Source organism: Lampetra fluviatilis, chromosome 30, assembly GCF_964198595.1.
Source record: "Lampetra fluviatilis chromosome 30, kcLamFluv1.1, whole genome shotgun sequence".
In the NCBI taxonomy this organism is placed as follows: domain Eukaryota; kingdom Metazoa; phylum Chordata; class Hyperoartia; order Petromyzontiformes; family Petromyzontidae; genus Lampetra; species Lampetra fluviatilis.
In genome coordinates, this window is record NC_136304.1 from 7526199 (window position 1) to 7548050 (window position 21852).

Consider the following 21852-nt stretch of genomic DNA (forward strand, 5'->3'; position numbering starts at 1 on the left):
GTGGTTGCAATGGGGACTGGTGGCTTCGAGTTAGAACCAGAGCAATGGAATCGGTCATTATTTAACATTGGCAATTTGGAATTGCGCCTACGTGGGCTTTCGCCAACTTAATTTTGGCTTTGACGCGCGAGTTTAAGGGTTAGAATTCACAATGATTAGGCATTAAGTTGGGCGGCGCCGGGGGGGGGCTATGATTTACAACTATGGCTTTTGGCCGGGGTATAATGTAATAATGTAATACAGGCATCAAACCCAGCGCCAATAATTTTGCAGATCACTCCACGCAAAAGTGTTCCCGTTTCAAAGAGTTGAGCCCTTGGCTCAAGTTCGGACCGAGTGGGTCCCCGTTAGATGCCGGGTTCAGGACTGGGGGAGGAGCTTATGACCGTTGCTCAGCAAGTGAATCGATTTCTACCTTAATCGATCCACAGATTGCCTCGACGCGGCGTTCCTCGCCACCGCTCGTCTCGCGACCAATTCAAGCTTTCATGCAGGTCTCGCATTAAAACCAGCGTTAGTGTTACACCCAAAAAGGCCTCGAGCGAGGGCAGCTGGCGCTGCGGCGCGCACGGAAGGCTCAACTCTGCGATCCGCGCGGGGAATCGATTCGTGCGGGGGAATCGCTGCCGGCGTGAAGTCGTGACTCGCGCCGTGGGACCCCGGATGTTGTCGCCTCCGCTGCCGAGGTCCGGGCCGCGCCTCCCGCTCCGCTCCCGCCGTCCTGCAGCGCTCAGCGACGTCCAGCCGCCAACATGGTGAGCCTCTCACGGGGTTCCCGGGGCCGGGAGATCCCCGGGTCGGCCGAGTGCTTGGGCGCCGCGGGCGGTGTCGTGTTCCGAGCCTCGTGACCCGCACCTTCGCGGGGTTCCGAGACCCCCCCCCACACCGTTGTCGGCTGGCCGGTCCTACCGACCGAGGGCGCCCTTGCCTCGGCGGGGTTCGCTAGGCGAACGGTGGGGGGCTGTGAGGCCTTTACGAGGCCTACGCTTTAATACATTGTCAAATATGAGATGCAATGTTGAAATGTTTCAATTGATCTACGATGCGTATCTTTGGTTCGATGTTTACGCCTGCAACGCGCGTTGGCTGCTCTGATTTTAAATACATTAAAGTCGAGTAGCAACCGAGGAATGGAACTCGTTCGCGAAATGTAAGTCCACCGAGGAGATGGAGCGCTGAAATGGGCTCGTGTGTATCAATGTTGAACTTATTTTGCACCGTTTCGCAGCCAGTCGTGCAAAGTCGGGAGTTGCGAATGTGTAGGCGCTACGCCGCACATCGCAGGGTCGTGAGAAATGGCGACGGCTTGGACGAGGCCTTCATCCATCGGTGGAATGACCATGGGCAGTGATGGTAAAAGATGATGATGGTGGTGGTGAGGCTGATGGTGATGATGATGGTGATTGCTCGCGGGATCACGGATGGGGATGGTGGCCTATGTGCTCGGTGAGGTTTTGGGGTCCGTGGTGCCAGGGTTGGAGGGACGTGCAGTGTTGGAGACGCGGCTTCGTGCGGCGAGGGATCGGCCTGCGCTGAGCCCAGAGACAGCCGAGTATTTTATTCTTAAAACGCGAGGGAGATACAATCTCTGTTTGTGTGTCAATAAAGCATAGGGTGGTATGTGTGTCAGCGTTGCGCAAACACGAAAGTAGTACAGTACGGAATAGCACGGCCCACCGCTTTAGCCATCGTCATCTGAGCCTATTTTAATGTACATGCTGGAGTGTGTACTACATGTTTGTGTACACGTTTGATTGTACGCGTTTCACACTTGCTTACGTACACGTTAGAATGTGCACACGTGTGCGCGTGGTTCAAGAGTATACACGTTTAGCTTGTGTACGTGTTTCAGCGTGAGCGTGTCCTTGTTTACGAGTTCTAATCCGCACACGCTCGATTGTGTACTTTGTATGGGCGCGTGCTCCGCTTGTTGATGTGTTTGGATGTACACACGGTGGAATGTATTCGTAAACACGCCCGTATTTTGCTGCAGTTTTGCTCTGCCTCCAAATGAGTCCGCTGAGATGCGCCTTGGGGTGGCTTGTCCTTCAGTGAGCCATCTTATCTGTCTTTTGTGTTTAGAAGCGGGCAGGCCCGTCTTAGAAATGAATGATAGATAATGATGTTTAATAACAAACGCGCCCGCGGTAAACCCTTCTGAAATGTTATGTCAATAAGGTCCCCGTTGGAAAATATAAAAACGCAGTAATGAGCTCCCCTTTCCACGCTCTCTCCTGTGTTTCACACGTACGTGTATGCTAATAGTCGCCCGAGTTAAATGGACTTTCTCGCCTCTTGAGTGTCTTTAAAGCTGAGCCGCCGGGAGCCACATGAAGCAATGGAAGAAGAACTCGACTAGTCGTTAAATACATTAGTAAATCGCGTAATCGGTTAAATGATCACGACTATCTCCAATTAGTGGTGTTGGTGGAGGGGAGGGCGGTTTTTATGTAAAAAAATAAAACAAAACAAAGCTTATTTTAGAGCACGGCTCAGTTTTCATTTGGCTCCATTCGCTGCTTGTCAACATAACCTTCATTGTGTATATATTGTCCTGGCAGGTATGGTACACGCGGGCTTGTGTGAATGTGCGCCGTGTATGCGTGAGCGCTTAAAGGTTTCGTGTTATTTCTTTGCAGGGGAATGACTTGAGTTATCCGCTGGACATGTGCACGCACTGTAAGTACTCACCCGATTGAACGCGAGTTGGTGCTTTAAACGCGTGGGCAGGGAGCGCCCGTTATTAGTGTGATCAGTACGAAGGGTGCCTGACCCGGAGTTCTCTTTGTGCTTGTTACGAAAGACCTAATCAGGATTCTTGCACATTTCCCTTTCGTATGGACGTATGTGTGAACGTTTTGATGTCTTAAAATAAGGAGTGACTCGACAGCTGGCAGCACAGCACAGCTGTAGGTGTTGTGTGTGTGCAGTTATATTGCTGCCTTACCGATGTCAAGGTTTTGTCCTCCAGTAAACTAAAATCCAAGCGCCTTTTACCGAATTTGCACTGTACGGTTGTTATTAATGTGGTGGTGATTTTTTTTACACAGTTTTATTTGCAAAGACGTACATTGACGAAGCCAATTAATGATGATGTTAACGACCGTCACGAATGTTATTTAGAAAATGTTTTTTAAACAGATGCCCCTCAAGTAAGATTCTCTTGCTGCGGCGGCCATCCTTACCAAATTTATCTCACGAGGCTTGTAAGGGATATGTTGCACGGTGCAGCTAAGGGGGATACGGACCATAATCGGGCCAAGATGTCGCTGGTGGCGTGACCTTGTGGTCCGACCCCATGGGCTTGCGGAGAGCGCCAGCACCCGGGAACACGTGTCCGCACAGGTTGGCCATTGTGTGCCCGTGTTTGCCACAGAGGGGAGAGTGGGAGACTGGTGAAGATTGCTTGGGTTGGGGGGGGGAGTGCAGTTGTTTTTGTTGTAGTAGCTGCTGCGGAGCATTCTCTACACAGTTTGGATGTTAATTTATTTCACCGTTTCTTTCCAAAGTACCCGTGCTAAATAGGCAAATCTATCGAATGTTCATCTTTGTGTTGACCGAGAATAATGTAAATAATGATACAGTTAGTATGAATGTTAAATAATTTCACTTGTGCAAACCCATACTATGTAATTATTCAACAATTTGTGGCGTGTGAATTATCGCTCATTAATATTCCACATCTACTTACAGAATTTACTATTGCCCCCACAACTGCCTGTGCTGCAACACGCTTTAGGCCCACTGATGATTTACATGCTGCATGAACCGTTACCTATTATACGTTGTCAGAGAGAAGTATAGTTGTTATTTTGGAATTCTGTGAAAGTTAATATTTCAGCTTTGTATTTGGCTGCCGGAGCTCAGAGGCCAGCTGTACGTTATGTGATTCTGAGAAATAGCATCATGCTCTTGAGTGTTGTGAATTTGTGTACTGGTTATCATTGAGGTACAGATCAAGCCGCCGTGCAGTCCTCTTGAAGCACAGGTGGTATATTAGAGTATACTTAAATAATTCAGGCATATTTAATATACGTTGTGAATGTACAGCATTTTGCTTTATTTGCTCTATGCTATTATTACAGAGCTCGTCATTCTTTGTGTTTTAGGTCAACTTTAGCATTGCATCATCACAATGGAGAATGTATAGTGCCTTGGCATTATTAGCGGACTACATACTTGGCAATTGACCTCTATGTGTCCATTTATAGCTGCTGCCGTTATGTTTAATGTCAGTAGGTTAGCTGAACAATGGTCAGCATTTGCATCTCAATAAACATTTAACGGTTGCTTTATGGTTAATTAAATTACTTTGAAATGCTTATAATGCATCGCTTCAGGTTATCGCGCGGAATATATTTACATGCGTGATTTACAGACATTTAACAATTGGGAGTGAAGTGGTGGGGGCAGTGATTACTGCAGTGCACCATGAACATGGTCACTTGAGTTTGATTCCCAGACCTGTCTCACGTCAGTGACGAGATATCTGAACAGGTCTTCGATTTTCCCTTTTTCCTGCCCACACTGACCAGCGTGGTGAAGTGTGGCCAAGCTTACACAATTGACACAATTTGGGGAGGCCTTCCAAAAGTAGATTGGCAAATGGCTGTTTTTATATTGCAATTAAACATACATTTGTTTTATTGTCCTGTGAGGCCCACTGACATTTTCCATTACATCTAAATATTAGTGGGGAAAATAATACCAATTTATCCAATTGTTCACTCCTTGACTTAAAGCTTTCGTGACTGCAGGAATTCATATATTTATTTTTATAAATATAAGACTTTACTGAAAGACCCAAAGAATATTCACTCCTTCAGTTACTGTTTTAAATAGCTGATAGATAACCTGTCCAAGTGCTTGACTCTGATGTTGCCTTTTTGTTGGGTTTACAACTCAATACACTTTTTTATCGTGCCGTACTTATAGCACGATATTTTGAGTTCTATGTCAAATAGAATAATTTCACATTTGAAGGAATTATAGAGAGATCAAAGAGACTCAGCCCTGGTGGCTGGTAGTATTTGTAATTTAATTACACAAAGACCCCACTGCAGACTAATGACATTAGCTGAAAATCTGCAGATGCAAGCAACTTCTTTTTTATACTCGCAACTTGCATTAACGTAATGAATCTGTTAATACAATCTATGGACTCACCATTGTTTAATCATTCCATTTGTTACTTGGCAATCCTACAAAACTGTCTCAAGTTTTTAATTACCGCAATTGTCTCTGAAGGCCTCGAGTGCCGAATAACTTGATCATCCATTTTCTGTCCACTGCAGGATGAGGCGCTCTGCTGTTGACCACGACTGTGCATGTTTAAAAGGTCCCGTCTGTTTCGCCACCGTGCAGTTGACGCAGACGAGATAAAACGGCTGGGGAAGCGATTCCGCAAGCTCGACTTGGACAACTCGGGTTCGCTGAGCGTGGACGAGTTTATGTCTCTTCCCGAGCTGCAGCAGAATCCTCTTGTGCAGCGCGTCATCGACATCTTCGACACCGACGGCAATGGGGAGGTCGACTTCAAAGGTAGGAGCCCCCAGCGAACTAATGCCCTACTGCGATCACCAGCCGCCGCTTCTTGCGTTTGCTATCGCAGGTCGATATCCAGATCACTCGATCGTCACCCACACGATCGAGTTCACTCAGCCTGCCAGCTGTTGCCATATCCTGTAGTCCTCGAAAACGTTTCATGGTCAGCATCATGGTCACATGTCGTAGGGGTGGCTCGCGTGTACCGACGTGGTGCCAAATCGGCATGCCAAGTCAACCGTAGCGACGCACCAGGGGCCTGAGTACAGAACGTGCTTGTAAAGTCCATCAGGCAGGGATTATGGACAGATACTAAATGTTAGAAGGGAAAGCGTATAAAAATTCCAAGAAAATTTGGGTGTCCTTGTGAGATTGCATAGGTGTGGCCATGGTTGTTTGCGATTACATCATCATGCCACTACTGAAATTCCCCGAGGCAGCACGAACTTACGTGTTGCAACGTTAGTGGCCATCTGTACAAAAGTAGGCTGTGCACAGTGCGAGTGTATGAAATTTACTTTTGCTTTAAACTTTGTTCACAGAATTCATCGAGGGTGTTTCTCAGTTCAGTGTTAAGGGCGACAAAGATCAGAAGCTGAGGTGTAAGTTGCTATCCTGTGTTCGCATTATGATTTGTTATAATTAATCACAATGTAAGAATTTACTTAATTTTCATAGATTTGGAATGCATTTTTGCACGTAAATCCTTTCTGCTTCACATTGTGAAACCTAACATACAATAGTGTGCAACCGTGCGTTTGTCCCACAGAACATGACATTTTCGTATGGGTTTTTTTTTTATCTTTCCTTCACGCCCGACAGTTGCCTTCCGAATTTACGACATGGACAAGGATGGCTACATCTCAAATGGGGAGTTGTTCCAGGTGCTGAAGATGATGGTGGGAAACAACCTCAAAGATACACAACTTCAGCAGATCGTTGACAAGACCATCCTCAACGCCGACAAGGATGGGGATGGACGGATATCTTTCGAGGAGTTCTGCGCCGTGAGTTTTTTCTCCCAACCTTTGCCTGCCTAGGACCCACTTAGCGTGCACCGCGACACCTGTGGATTGGTTGTGCTTGTGGTGTTGTGGAAATCTCTGTTGTGTGTATTTTTTTGCAGGTGGTGGGAGGCCTCGATTTCCATAAGAAGATGGTTGTTGATGTCTAATCCGCCAATGCCTGGCATCTACGTGCGTACCGTTTGCTGTGTGCACACTCGTTTACTGCTTTGAAATGCGGCTGTCTGGCAGCCAAGCCCAGTGAGCCATCTACTCCTGCCGTACTCAAGTAGTGCCATTTTGTTTCAATTTCTTTAGTCTCAAAAACAAAACACAAACAAAAGAGAATCACAGCGTGGGCAGTAAACTGATATATCTGTTCTGGTCTCCTCTTGAGTATAAGGTGCCCTAGCACTCCATGGCATTGTGAAATGACTTGCCAGCGGCCTTGTACTGTGCCAGTCAATGAGATGATGACAAGCACGACAGTATTTTAAACTCCTGGCTGTGAAACGTACCGACTGCTTCGTGTCCACCCTGCTCCCCTGCAGAACAGCCTAGGAAGCACTGCGAGCCGAGTATGAATGCTTGTTACTTTTGCATGTTGAGACAAATGTAACTTCATAATGAGATTTTGTTAAAGATATATATGAGTGCATTACACCAACTCCAGTTTCCTTGATGTTATATATTAAATTATTGCGACTTTACACGCATCTTATAGATATTTGTTTACCTGGAAATTTTAAGTCTAGCTAGATATTTATAAAGAAACGTAGCGTATGTTTATATTGCAATTATTTATAAAACTGCATATACCGCACCACAGAGATAGCATAAAAAGTTACACTGCAAATGCTTTAAACTTGATTTTGAATTTTTTTTTGTTTCAAATAGACTCGTACAAGAACATATTTCATATTTAGTTGAAACACGAGGTGGTCTTAATGTCGTGAAGTGCAGATCAATCGTTTTCACTCTCTTCAAGTAATATTCAGCACTTCAAACAAATACTCTGAGCTCCTGGGCAAAGGGGATAACTGGGAGCCTTCACCTGTATTTTCGGCACTTTCTACAAAGGGTATATTGGCCTTAAACGTTGCCTCTGTGCAGGAAGGGGAGTTGGTGTAATGCGCTGCCAGTGTCCTGGTCCGTGTTTAGCATGCAGTGTGAGTGGCCGGCTCCCAGCAGACGCACACGCGTGCATGTGTAACGCAGCACCCCTGTGCCCCCCGTGGTATGTGCTGCCGCCGTGACTTTGCTTGCTTCACGTGTCGCTGTCAGTCGCGGCCGCACGCCTGCCCGGGGTGCGTAGCATGCGCTCTTCCTCCGCCTGGACGTTTGTCCGCTCGCCCGCCTGACAGTCCTCCCGCTGGCCCATCCATCCATCCACCTACCCACCCACACACTCGTCCGCACCTCCGCTGCCCTACCCTCCATGCGTAGGGACGAGCTTTGCGCATGCTTCCAACCTGTAGCCGGGCAAGGGTCTGCACAGTCTTCTTTATTTTTTTAAATGAAAAACTTTTTACTTCGTACGACATTTGTAAATTGTAATTTATTTTCTTTAGCTTTCAATGCAACTCAGACAATGCCAAACAGGTCTGAATATGGGGGGGGGATGAGTTTCCAGCAAATGGCCAGCTAGCAATCGATACAGAACAAACGGCTTACGCGACGCTAAAAAGGGGACAATGCAGAGGGAAGTTAACAAACGTTCAAAGTTAAATATTTTCGTCGTGGTATAATTTTTGCGCGAAGTTCATTACTCAATGGAATGTTGAGTATATCTGTATCAAATAATTATCTTTATTTAAATTAGTTTTTTTGTCAAAGTATAACTATAATATTCCAGCACAGTTTGATAGTGAAGTGAATGCTTTGTCCTGAGTGTGTGGATTGGTCCCGGGTCACTGATGAGTACCTATCTTATAGGTATGCAATATTTTTAGCAGACGTTTAAAACTGGTGATTGTTTAAATCGAGCAGTTTATGCGAGGCAACTGTCACGCACTGCTTTGATTTGAAAAAATTGTATCTTCGATGGTGCGCACTTGAATGAGATTGGCCTTTGTTATGTAGTATTGCTTTTATACATTTTAACCATGTAAAAGCAACTTGGCAGCTGTTAATATGCTCAAATGACAACTGGTATACAACTGTGTTTAATTTGCTACATAATTAGCGTACACATTTAACGTCAAACTGTTCCCGTACTGTAGACTGGTAAAAACTGCGATGAAATTGAACCTGCCGTGCCTTCTCGTATAACCTACGTTTCAGAATGCTGCAAACTCGCACGCATTAAATCGAGTACAATAGCGGTAATTTTCATCAAGTGAACCTCATGGCGGTACCCCGGAGTACCATAGTACACCCCGGCTCTCGCGTAATGTCCGTGATGCAGTCATTTTTAGTCTGTTGGTGGTTGGCGATGCGGCAATCGATTCATCTCGACGAGCTGTACACGATGCACCACTACGGTGCGTGCGAGCGTTCAGGGTTTCAGCGCAATCGTCCTCGCTGCGTTTCGACATCACGGAGTAGCACTGATTTCGGACTGATTGGTACCCCAGTCGCGGAGTTAAGTACACCCCTGGAAAAAAGTGTCCCAGATAATAAAATATTTAATTGCCTCGGCCATTTTGTATTATTTCTTATCTCGGGGTACCGCCATAAGGATCAAGTGGCTAATTAACAGCGGCGCTAAGAGAATTGGTGCTAATGCTTTTATTTTAGGTGTTCCATCGTCCACGTGTCGTCGTAGTAAGTTTCCATATAATTTAATAATCAACATTAAATCACTGGTGATGGGATGGTCCGAGTGGACAGGGGGGTTGGTATGCTAGCAGTGTAGAGTTGGTGTACATTTTATGCTGTGTAAATACATTTCATTTTTTTTTATATACAAGCTCCCAACATACACAACACATACTTTGGCTTAACAAAATGAAATTCAGTTTGCGAATTAACTTAAAGAAACACGGAATCTGTATTGATTGATCTTGGCAGAAGTAATCAATTGAAAATTACATTATCATGCAATAGACCTCGCTGTTTGGCTAATGGTTTAGTTTTAACAGGTACCGCGTTGCACAGTCATTTTGGTATTGCCGTAAACAGGTGACCGTATTTTAACATGCATTTCATGTTGGTGGCTGGTGCTTTGTAAGCAGATTTTTTACCAGTCTAAGCAGGCAGTTGAACGTTGTTTTAGGGATGCACAATAACAATGCTTCGTATAGTAGGTGCATTTTACTGGTTGCTTATTATGCTGTTTTACGTCCCAAAATTATAATTATATTTGGGTAAAGGGCAATTGGTTGTTTATTAATTCTATAGATTGTGAGGCCCTGCACGCATGCATGCAAGTAGCTGGATTATGGACTGGCTTGCAAGTCAAAGCTGGCTCTTAGCGTCTTGCCACCTGAACTGATCTTAAGGTATTGCGCTGGAATGCAATGAGAAATTCTAGGTTGTGTCACGAGAAAATGTAATCATCGGCAGGAGTTGCTTAAAATTGCTCGGAACGTAGCAGCCATTTCCTCATTTCAATTACGTACAGTTGCAAACTCAATTATGGAAACGTCTTTCTACTGAAGTGAGCATCCGTGATGTGACTGGGTTAATGACACCATGGTGCGTGTGCATGTATCTTGCATGAACACATTCGTTGGTAAAATTTTGATTGAAATATGCATGTAAAGCACGTAGGTGATTGACCCATAAAATGCACTGCTGTGTGCGCCCGTTCACATCTAAAACGCATGTCAGGACAATGATGACATGGAGGAATTAAGTTTGCAATTGATAACGTGGGCTGTTTTTGGAAAGAAAAAAAAACGTTTTGTAATGAAACCGGAGAACGGCTGTATCAGTTTTACATGATCCTGTCTTGCATGAGGAACTTTTACGAGTCTCGTGATTGGTGAGAGCACGTGTGCTCTTTAACACAGTGGCGTGGTCATGTCGCACTACCCTAGAGTACATATAATGCAAGCATGGCATGGTGACCTTTGCTTATTGTTGAAGTACGTAGGTGATTTGAGTTTGTGCTTTTCATCGATTCAGTGCTAGGTATTTTTCAGCTTTTTTCCTGGTTAGTATGAAGATTTCTTAAGTGCAATGTTTCCCTGCATGGCGTATCTGATGAAGGGACAGTTGTAAATAAGTTCGTAGCTGCTGACGTGCGCAGGATGAAACTAAACGCAACGTCGCCAATTGCTAGCGGGGATTGTATGCAAGGAGAAAGCCAAAGTATTTGTGTATTTCGAATATGCCTGTTTATTTTATAAATCAATCCAAGCATGACGTTGACTTTAATAAAAATGTGAGTTGAAGTCGTGTAGTCTAAACGGCCACTTAGAGAAACAGCAGTCATCTGCACATTCTTTTCTTTGGGATGGTTTGGAGTCTCGAGGGAATTTTGATGCAATATTACCTGTTTTCTGTGAGCTATTCAAAAGGGGGAAAAAACGTAAAAAAAATGCTTTTAAATATATTAATATTCCGTTTTAAGTTTTACATCACAAACTAGAGATCACCTTCATTTAGCGGATCGTGGTAAAGCACTAGCAGGAGTTTGAGCGAACCAATATCGTGCAAATTATGTTTTGGATGCAATAATGTAATATTATGAAGAAAACATTTTCATCATGCAAGATGGAACCACCAATTGCAATTTTTTTCCAGCCAAAGCAATGAAGTTTGTGTAATTTTCTACACATTCATGCCAATTGTTGGCCATGATGCATGCAATTGAAAACTGATTTTTTTTCCAACTTTTGGGTCAAAAATGATCTCGGCAAAGGAATAATTGTTTGCTAACAGGGGATTAAAAGGCAGTGAGCATAAATTGGAATAGATTACAAAGTTTCAGATTCGCATTAAACATTCACGATAAAATCGGGCATGAATATTCCCTTGAATCTGCACAACAATCAAGGAATAAATTCGGGTGTGCGATGCTATGAAATAAAGTGTGTCAGTCACGTAGTAACTCGTGTGATATTTGCTTGAATTGGAATTCCGCATTCAATTGTACGATAACTTCACAAGAAGAAGCCTGTGACTTTGCATGCCCGTTAGCCATAAATAACGTATTTAGCAGCAGCAGCAGCTTCTCTCCGCGTATGGTAAATGTAAACGTTAAAACTCGATGATTCTGAAATACAAATTTAATCGCGTGTTTGCTGGGATGTAACAAATGAGCTGCAATAACAGGATCTGAATTGTGCTATTTTTTTGTACATAACTGAAAATGGACTGTGCTCTTTTGCATGTTTATGGATTTGTACATTTATACATGTTACATTTTTATCTGTTGTCAAAAGAATGAGAATAAATATTTGTTTAAAGTTATGGTATCTCCTCGGTGTTCATTCGTTGTCCGTTTTGTTTTGTTTACAAGCGGAAAGAAGTACGGATTCTTCCGTTTATCTCACATTTTAATCTCGTGACACGTGTATCAAATTGTGCGTGCAAGCCGGCAATGTTTTTTTGAATAGTACCGTATGTCACCACCCTGCAGCTACCAAAGGTTGCTACCATTCACAGCAACGTCAAAAAAAAAACTTACGAACGAGTTAGGTTCCAGTGGTCCGTTTGTAAGTCGATTTCTTCACAAGTCCAGCTTTACTCCTGTCGATTCCAAACGTACAGCATGTACACTAACCATGGAATGGCTTTAAAAAGTGTATAATCTCCTGTAGATGTAGATGCCACTGGTTCACGTTCTGCAGATGTAGATGACACCACCGCCATCTATTGCGCAGCGGTTGAACTTACGACTCGGTCTGAACAGGCAACTGAACATATGGACAGGTTTGTTCGTATCTCTGAAAGTTCGTGAGTCGAATGATCCGAAGTAGAAGAGTCCATGCTTCAAATAGTGACCCTGAACCGTGGCAATTCACCACATCGCCAGGAGAGCTGTTCAATTAGTCTCGAGCAACGATGTTACTATGCATGTTTAACTTCTTTCGCACCGTACGTAAACGTGCTAATCGGGATAATTGTTTTTTACAATTTGTCATCCAGCACCTGTCACGCACGCAAATAATAAGGTTATTTTGCACAGGGTACGTTTGATGCAGATCCAACCACATGCCAACGTTGCATGTGTTTACCGGTAGGGCATCATCTCGCAGGCCTTGTGGCTTCTCAACCTTGAGGGCGTTCACCATCCCAAGAGACAGCCGTCAGTAACGTCATGGTCCCACTGCTACCTGGACGCGGGGATTGTGGCTAGGGTGGGGCGGCGGCGGGGGGTCGGGGTCCGGGACATCCGGCGATCCACAAGTGAGGCCACAGCCTTTGCTGGAGGGCTCCTGGGAAATCCCCAATTATAGGGGGCGGGGGTGGAGGAGGGGGGGGGTTCCTGGGAAGACTGCAACGCCTGGTGGTGGCCAGTCGGAGAACCACGTATGTCGCTTTAGTCGGGTAAAAAAACAAGTGTGATTGTGCTGCCAAGGTCAACATGAAGCCCTCTGATGACGGTCAGGGCTGCCATTGCCTCCCTTTCGGGTCACAGCGCCCCCTCGTGCCCGAGTGACTCGCGGCCCCGTGCCACTGCGGCAGCTGCCAAGCCACTGGGCTGGTTCAAGACCTTGGCATCGTTGAGTCCAGACTGTCGGTCATCTGGCATTACAATTACACAATCATTGTTTCCCACTCATGGAGTTGGCCCAAACATGCCAATGTATGACCCTAGGAAGCCACTGGAGATGTGCACTTTTAAATCTAGATTTAGAAGTGCTTTTTGTTTTCCGTTTGTTGTCCCCCCCCCCCCCCCACACGTCCGATTAGCACAGTTGTCTACGTACGGTGCGAAAGAAGTTCAACATACAGTACCTACACAGAACTCGGGCAATTGTTGGCTCTTGTTGAGAGCGAAACCTGCGCGTGTGAGACATTCTACATTAAATTAATCCACTTGCAGTTCATTGTATAATTAATACCAGAGGTGGGACAAAGTCATTGTTATGCAAGTCCAAGTCGAGTCGCAAGTCATCAAATTCATGACTCGAGTCTGACTCGAGTCCAAGTCACATGACTCGAGTCCACATCTAATAGGTGGGACAAAGTCATTGTTATGCAAGTCCAAGTCGAGTCGCAAGTCATCAAATTCATGACTCGAGTCTGACTCGAGTCCAAGTCACATGACTCGAGTCCACACCTCTGATTAATACAAACGATACGATTACAACAACTGCATTTGACCCCCGGGGTCTGGCTCTAACTCCGCGTCTTCCATCTCCTTCATCCGGTCGCAGTCCCCTCTCGCTGTTGGGACAGACCCACAGAAGTGGAGCCCTCGCGACTCGTCGTCGTTTAGCTGTGCTTCAACACCTAACGACATTCAGGAACTATAAAGACTTTGACCGCATCCAGGGTGACTCCTGCTCACGACGAGTGGATTTGTTGAATGCACAGTACGCAATGGATTTTTTTGTTATCTCCCAAAGCTGAATTAAGCAATGAATTAAACCGGTTCACCATCACGGCCGTTCTGATGAGGTCATGCCACGAGTCAAGCAGCTATTCCACGCTAGAGTTGAGCTCTTAATAACGCCTGATAACGCTGGACGTAATCTCCAGCGAAACGTCGGACAGCATTGCCAACATTTTGGTTACTTTTCAATTCCTCTGGTTTGCTGGAAAAAAAAACCCCTCAAACCAATCGGCATATTTGTCCACGTGACAATGTCATTGTCTCTATTGCTGGGTGGTGGAGGGTTATTATTGAGAGACTCACATTTTGCCTGCACCACGACCTGACCCAAAATGCAACTAAATTTTGAATGACAAAGTTTCGTGTCATCTTTTGTGCAGTCGTTGGTGGTGTGGGCGAGACCCCGACTCGCGTTGAGAACCCGGATTCAAACCCCGACGCTCATTGGACTCGGCTCAACTTCTCTGACCCCCGGGATCCACCCGGTGACCCTGTCCACTGGCTCTGAGTTCTCATTCGATTGCAGTCATCGACGGTGGCCACCAGGGGGCAATGCTCACCGTGGAAACCGACTCGGTGGGAACCTTTCCTCGACCTCCCAACAACCACTTGATTCCTCGCCCCTTCTCATCGCAATTAAACAACCGCACCAAACTCCAATGAAAGTGAACATTGAGGCGATGCTCATCGTACAGTCGTTGAGCCAGTGGTGGAAATTCCACATTCCCATGACAGGGGCGAGTCGAGCTTAGAGGACAGACCACTTTTGGCTTCCCCCACATCGTGGTGTTCGTTTCGAGTGGTTCCTGGAGGACTGATGGGTTGAGTCAACACCCAACCAGGATTTGAACTCGAAATCCTTTCGGCACTGGCCGCGTCAGACCTCACTCTTGAGCGTGCGACGTTTCGAGACGGTAACACCGGCACGTCGGTCGGCGTGCAACGATGCGTTGACTCCTCGATGAATATTCATTCTGAAGCACACGATACGCGCACCAAGTCGCGTGTGCGCAGCGATCAATGTTTGATGATTTGTAGTTGCCGCGCCGATGCAAGCGTGGAGTGGGGGCGGCAGAGAGGGGAACGAGCACGCCGGATGAGAGAACGCACGCAAGGTCGAGACGGCGCTTTTCTCAGTGAAGTTAAGAGGGCTTGGGGCAGGGACGCGTCGCTCGAAGGGACTATTGCCGCGGTGGTTGAGACTCAGGACGCAGTGGCAGCCAAAGGAGGGACACGCGCCTAAGGGGACGTCCACCACAGAGTTGGGAGGAAGGGGGCTTTGTTCTGTCGTGCATAGAACACGGTTGCTGATGGTAAGGGTATTTTGCACGTAATAATATCATGTGGCGTCCATATTAGAGGCTTTTGAGTTAACGACACATTTATATTTAGGCGATCTAACCCAAAACACCTCTTATGGATATTGGTCGCAAAAGCCTACGTGTTAAACTGATCATGTGACGTATACAGCTACTTGAGGCCGCAACACTCACCGCAATGTGATCAAAATAAACAATCATTGAATCGGATTGAAAACCAAGAATTTGCGACGAGTCGTACAAGTCTCATAAACGACCATATTTCGATTGAAAGCTTTCGTGACTGCAGGGATTCATATTCTTGGTTCTTTGGGTAAAGTCACGTGACTTTACCGAAAGAACCAAGAAGAAAAAGCGACCATATGTGAAATACAATTTCATGCAAGTAACATGCAAAGGTGTAAGTGGGCATGAACTGTAATCTTCGAAGCCAATCCACTGCTGTCACCACTGAAACACAGTCTGGTAATAATCATAATCAGATATGATTATAATTTGAAACAACCATCACGAGCTATTCCCATAATAATGCATCATAATCAGTAAGTGATCATTATTCGCTTCGCTCTATGGAACTGCTGTGTGGAAGGCCTCCCCACAGGCAGTCGGCCACCTTCTTCAGGGCCTCACGGCCTCTCCCCCCGGGGTCTCACCGTCTCCGTTCTCATCATTGCCTCGGGCGGGTTCCCGAGGCATCTTCACAAAGCGAGTGTCTTCACCGTGGCCACGCGCTGCGCTCGCCTGTCCTTCATTAGCGGCGCGATCTTTTTTTTCTTATTCTTCTTGTTGGGATGTTCTGTTGAAATACCACACGTGCTGAAATCCGACATCAATATTGTACCCCGGGAATTTCAAAGCCCGAGATTAATTAATGCCGCGCGATCAACGGGATCCCAGCACTCACAAAGCCAATTACACGCAGTTCTAATTATCTTTTAATTATTGCCGTACAATATTTAGAATCTAAAGTCGGGGGATGCCTGGCCCAACTAATGGGAGGATGCAAATTCACAAATGACCCCCCATTAGAGCGGACTCGTGCTAGCTGTTTGCTTGAGTGTTCCGCTGCATCTGATCATCCCATCTGCCTCGGCTTCATCCATCTGGACCGACGGCGGATTCCTCGTATTTTTTGGGGAGGGGGGGGGTTTAATAACGCTAAAGCTGTTGATTGCTTCTGGGCGAGCAGGGGTGACCCAACTCGCACCTTTGCCTCTGACCATATTATCGCACGGAAATGTTTATTTCAGATACCTGTGCTAAAACTCTCACACACACACACAATGCCCCTCCCCCCCGTATTGCCTTTCACAAGACTCTTGTGGCAAGGACTCTTCGCGAGCACCCCGAGTGGGTTGTCAACACCACGCCCGGCCGCCTTTGTCTCTTCAATGCTGTTGTTTACAAACCTCGCCAGGTTACTCATTTGAGGATGAACCGACCTAGGAGAGGCCCCGGACCGGTTCAGATATTCGTTAGTGATGTTGGCCGCGAGCGGGAATCGAACCCCGGGTCGCCAGATTTGTAACAGCTCTAACCACTGCGCCACCGCTCCCCATTCACACACACGCACGTACACACATGGCAGACGTTCACCAGGGATGCAGTGTGACGTGACACTCGTGGAACCTGCAACAGAAAATTATTATCCTCATCAGTCATCATCTATCCACTGCTGGATGGTCTCCTGAAGCCGTCACACCAACACTTTGTTGGCATTTTTCCGCAATTTTTGAAAATGGCTAACAGACACCCCAAGCAACATTTTGGATAAACATTCACGGTGTGGTTGAGTTGGTGTGTTTCTCCCGTCAACGAGGAGCCATACATTCCGATGGTGCTGATGATGGACGTACCACCCCTTAGACGTGTTTCTCTCCTTTGGCCGCCGCTCCGTCATTATTCTCGACCACTGGCCATGATCAACCCTTGTGGCCACGTGTCCTTGCACCAGGCCACTTCATTGTCTGAACAGTCAAAACAGTCAACATGTGGCCTGTCGCCTGCATGTCTTCTCTGATCCATGTGTTCCTCTTAACGTCTATTTCATATTAAAGTATAATAATTATCATTGCAGCAGTAATTATTTCAAAGTTTTGGAACCTCTCTGCTTGCAGTGAAGGGGGTAGAACAATGAATCCCATGAAATATTCTCGATTCTTCAACTGCTGATATACGCAGGGCCGTACATCGGGAGATGTGGGCGCCGGGGAAAATCACGCTGCGTGTGCCCCCCAAGCCTTCAAACTAAATTCGAAGTATTACATCCGACACCGTGACGTTGAAGCGCGCCCCCCCCCCCCAAAGCGCGGGGCCCGGGGCGGTCGGCCCGATTCGCCGTACGGTAGGGTAGGGCTCTGAATATGCGGCATCGCGTCGTGTAATCAGCAAGGTTTTTTTTGTATTCATACCTGTTGCATGGGGTCACGAGTAGCTGCCACATTCACAATTTCCCGACTATTGCAGTGGCTACTTCCCTCAGGCAAAACTACGACACTGACTTTACATTCTCACTTCAGTCTATTATGTATTTCCTGTCTAATATGATTGTTGTTATTATTTTGTTTGCTGTATTTAGTTACATTCCGTTTTTTTGTGCCACTCTTGCACATGAGGCTCCTATATCCTGGTCCCTTGAGTACTCACCGTCGCAAATAAAAGCACCTGCAACTGACAACATGATCCTGTCACATTACCTGGTGACGCATACAGCATTTAAATGTAAAAAAACTGAAAACATTTGTTAAACCATTGCTTTAAAAGTCATTGATACGTGCTATAAAGGGCCGCTGCCTGAAACGTCGACCATCTTACCGGTTCGTGTTATTGACGAATGTGTTCACTTTTTTTTTTGTTACACATCGGAATCATTTTTATTTTAAGCCCGTCACTGTATACAGCGACGAGTCATAATAACCACAGCGACAGCGCAGCCGCTTTCCGTTGGGGAGCCTCGGCTGTGTTGAGTTTCCCCGTGCACGCGGCGTGTCGCGCTACCCCCGCGCGCGCGCACCGCACGGCACTGCCGAGTCGAGGGGAACCGGCTTCAGCTCTGGCCGAAAGTTCCGTCCGACCCCGGGGATCATCTCACGCGCCGCGTCAGCTCCAACTGGAGGACGGACATCTCCCGACCAGAGGTGCGCTGCGCATCTCTTTCTCTTTTTTTTTACACGATCAGAGGAAACAAGAAGATGCTCGGTTTAGTCGGCACTTTGCTTCGTTCATCATTTAGTTTTTTGGTGTTTTTTTGCCATTGCTTTGCTTTATGTGCTCCCCCCCTTTTAAATGAAAGATTTTACGTGTTTTACCATTGTGCAACAAAATCAATCTTTGCTACTTTCTTCATAGACACAAAGATCAACACGAAGAAGCACGCTCTGCTCCTCGTCCTTACCTCTTCCCCATCTCTCTTCCCCCTCGCTCTCTACCCCCTCTCTCTACCTACCCCCTCTCTCTTTAACCCCCCTCGCCCTACTCTCTCTCTATGTCCCCCTTTCTCTCTCCCACATCAGTCCGTCCTAAATATTTCCCCCCAAAATAATGGTTAAAATGAGATGGTTTGCCCTCGCCTTGATACCTGAACGAATTTCCAGAAGGCAGCACACGGGGGAGAGCTGAGACTCCCACATCTGATCCTCTCCTCTTCATCCTCCTCATCATCTTCCTATTAATTCTTCTCCTCTTTATCCGCTGCCATCTGCACACTGGGCGCACGGGAAATGGCCACTGCACATTTTGTTTTTTAAATAAAGTTTTTCAATTAAACTTATAATCGGAGGATAAGGAAGAACACATTTCTCCCCCCACCCCCACCACCTCCGCGGCTTTTTTTTTTCTCTCGCCGAGGCTGGCGAGAGAGAGAGAGAGAGCCTTGTTCAATATTTGAGGAGGCTGATTGAATGAGGTCCACGCCAGATTACCGCCGCCGCACCAATCCCGCCACTTAATTTGCCAAGTGGCGTTTCCCTAAGACAGTTTAAACAATTCATTTCTCGGAAAGAAATGCAAACACAACTGCTGTCTGGCAACACAATTACCGGTGCGTTGCGCGAGCATTTGTTAATCGCATCCCCCCCCACACCTCTTTTTTCTGGAACGGACACGTTTATAAATGTTTACAAATGGAAAACCGGTGTGGTTATCTTATCGTTAGTCCGCCATACGGCAAGCTGCGTTTCTCTACTTTAAAACAGCTTTGTCGGCGGCGCTTCGCGTCAAGTACTCGATGGATTCTCGCGCACAGGAGGAGTCACGGCCGCAAGGGATTTGACAAACGAGCGCGTAGTCGGCGCAGCTGTGCGAGCGAGCGCGAGAGAGAGGAAGAGACGGAGAGACTTTGATTTTTAAACAACTTTAATTGCCGCAAGCAGCAACAGCACTGGAGGCCGCGCACAACACGGAAGAAAAGTCACGTGGAGGTGGTGGTGGTGGTCATCGCGCACGCTACGGCGACGAGCGAGCGCTTCAGAAGGTGAACACGAGGGTGCCGTCCACGCTGGTACAGAGGGGGGCTTTTACGGCCCCCCCCGCGTTCGAAGAAGACGCGCACATCACCGGCATGTGTGTGGTACACGTGCTCCAGCCGGAGCCGCGCCTTGAGCAGGCCCCTGAACACTGGGAGCAGAGAGCAGCCGTCAGTGTCACAGAAAGAGGGAGAGACAGCTTAAATAATACAATGTCAGATGATTGTGATTCACTTTATTAAAAACTCAAGTCAATAGCGTCTTAACAGCCGTAGGTCATAGTTCACTACAACTGATGGTAACAAAAAACATCGAAATAGAAAAACCATGATTCTCCAAAAAACAAACAAGTTTATATAAGCTTATCCAGAGCACGCATTTGCAAATTAATATTTCTATCTCTCAAGCACATTCTTCCGCGGTTTAGTTCTTGTCTTCGTGACCGGGCCTTGTTTTCATTAAATATACTGCAAGGTACTCAATGGGATTTGGTGGTCTGTCCTTGGCAAGCACAGACAGCCCCTGGAGGCGGATAGGCACCGCTGTTTGGTCAAGATATGCACGCGTAGGCAGCGCCTGCAGGTCCCCCTCCTGCTTGGAACGGTCCCCGGCAACCCTCTCGCTCTCCATGATTTTCTAGAGACTGTCTGCAAGTCCGAACTCTGCATGTGGATTTTCAGGTCCCTGGGGCTGCGACTCGGCCGCTTGCTCAGCCGACACCACCGCTTGTTCGTCCGCCATCGCTGCCGCCTCAGCGCTCTGGTCGGTGCCCAGGGTGTGTGGGGCCGGAGTTCCGCCATGCGCGGCTGACCCACGCCGTGCCGGCCTTCATGGAGCAGTGGGCGCTGGAGGAGGCCGTGTGCTCGGTGGGAGAAGACGGAGAGCTCTGCGTGAAGATATGAGCTACCATCGGAGGCCGTCAGACTGCGAGGAGTGCTGGGTGTAGATGCAGCAATTGTGGTAGTTTACAAAAAAATAACATAGAAAACAGGGGGAACAGAGAGAGAGAGTAGGCAGAGGGGGGGGGTAGAGAGAGGGGTGGAGAGATAAGGAAGGGGTAAGGATGAGGAGCAGAGCATGCTCTTTCGTGTTGATGTCTGTGTCTACGAAGAAAGTAGCACAGATTGATTTTGGGAAAATACGTAAAATCTTTCATTAAAAAAAGGGGGGGGGGGGCACATAAAGCAAAGCAATAGAAAAAACCGAAATGATGAACAAAGCAAAGTGCCGACTAAACCGAGCATCTTCTTGTTTCCTCTGATCGTAAAAAAACAAAGAGGGAACGGGAGGGAGGAGGGGGGAGAGCGCAGAGCGATGGGCGCGAGGGTCGCCCTCGGCGCTGGGCTGTCGGCAAGCACGACGGCTCGCGGGGGGGACGCGCCCTCCTCGCGTCTTGCGCATCACTTCTTTGTGCCAGCCCAGCCGCTCGTGGTCCGTCGCCCTCCAACCTCGTCATTAATAACGCATCGCCGACAAAGTTACCGGAGAGTCGGAAACGATTCCGCGTCGCACCAGCGGAGGCACTCGCGCCGTGATCGCGTCGAGATTTATGGAACTCCCCAAATTTCTTCCGAGCCGCCGGCTGGTATTTCGGTCTCTCCTCGAACGCGGTTGCTATTGCTGTGGTCTTCTCTCTGGTTCGTTGCTGTATTTTATTTTCCTTGCTTTTGTTGTTTTAGGTGACCCAGGTCACTCTTGCAAGGGAGACTCAATTGCCTGGGTCTCTTGACTTCTCGCGTGGTGAAACACGCCAACGTGAACCCTGAACTTCAGACGCCAGTGCAGCAATTGTCTTGGTGCACACATATCCGTGTGACACTTTACGTGCCATCCACTTCGCACTCAAGGGGTTTTCTGGAGGCTTCTCTGGATTTTCGCCGCCCTCGGACCACTGCCATGAAAATGGAACTGGCCCAATTTCCCAACCTAGAGCCCTCCTGAAAAAGTCTAGAAAGTTCCGCAAGGCTTTCCCAGATAAACACATTGCATTATAAACATAAATGTATCCTAAATAATTAGCTATAAATTCAGCAACCTCGCAAACGTGCCACCACGAAGTTTAGCATCGC

The 21852-nt window shown here is 47.0% G+C and overlaps 1 protein-coding gene across 2 annotated transcripts; it reads left to right on the top strand.

Annotated features, from left to right (window-relative positions):
* The first annotated feature begins 602 nt into the window (after positions 1–602).
* On the top strand, positions 603–11909 carry LOC144943218 (calcineurin subunit B type 1-like). 2 transcript variants are annotated; one of them, XM_078870511.1, is made up of 6 exons: positions 603–755; positions 2640–2679; positions 5365–5541; positions 6087–6146; positions 6367–6551; positions 6671–11909. In XM_078870511.1, the coding sequence occupies exons 1-6, from the start codon at positions 753–755 to the stop codon at positions 6716–6718; spliced, it is 513 nt and encodes a 170-aa protein (XP_078726637.1). In that variant the 5' UTR covers positions 603–752; the 3' UTR covers positions 6719–11909. The 2 variants fall into 2 exon arrangements, with proteins under 2 accessions (XP_078726637.1, XP_078726638.1); XM_078870512.1 differs by lacking the exon at positions 6087–6146.
* The last annotated feature ends 9943 nt before the right edge of the window (positions 11910–21852 follow it).

Coding starts and splice junctions, on each gene's coding strand:
- LOC144943218 (XM_078870511.1), top strand. Junction 2,680..5,364: donor GCTGGACATGTGCACGCACT/GTAAGTACTCAC, acceptor GCCACCGTGCAG/TTGACGCAGACGAGATAAAA. Junction 6,552..6,670: donor CTTTCGAGGAGTTCTGCGCC/GTGAGTTTTTTC, acceptor ATTTTTTTGCAG/GTGGTGGGAGGCCTCGATTT.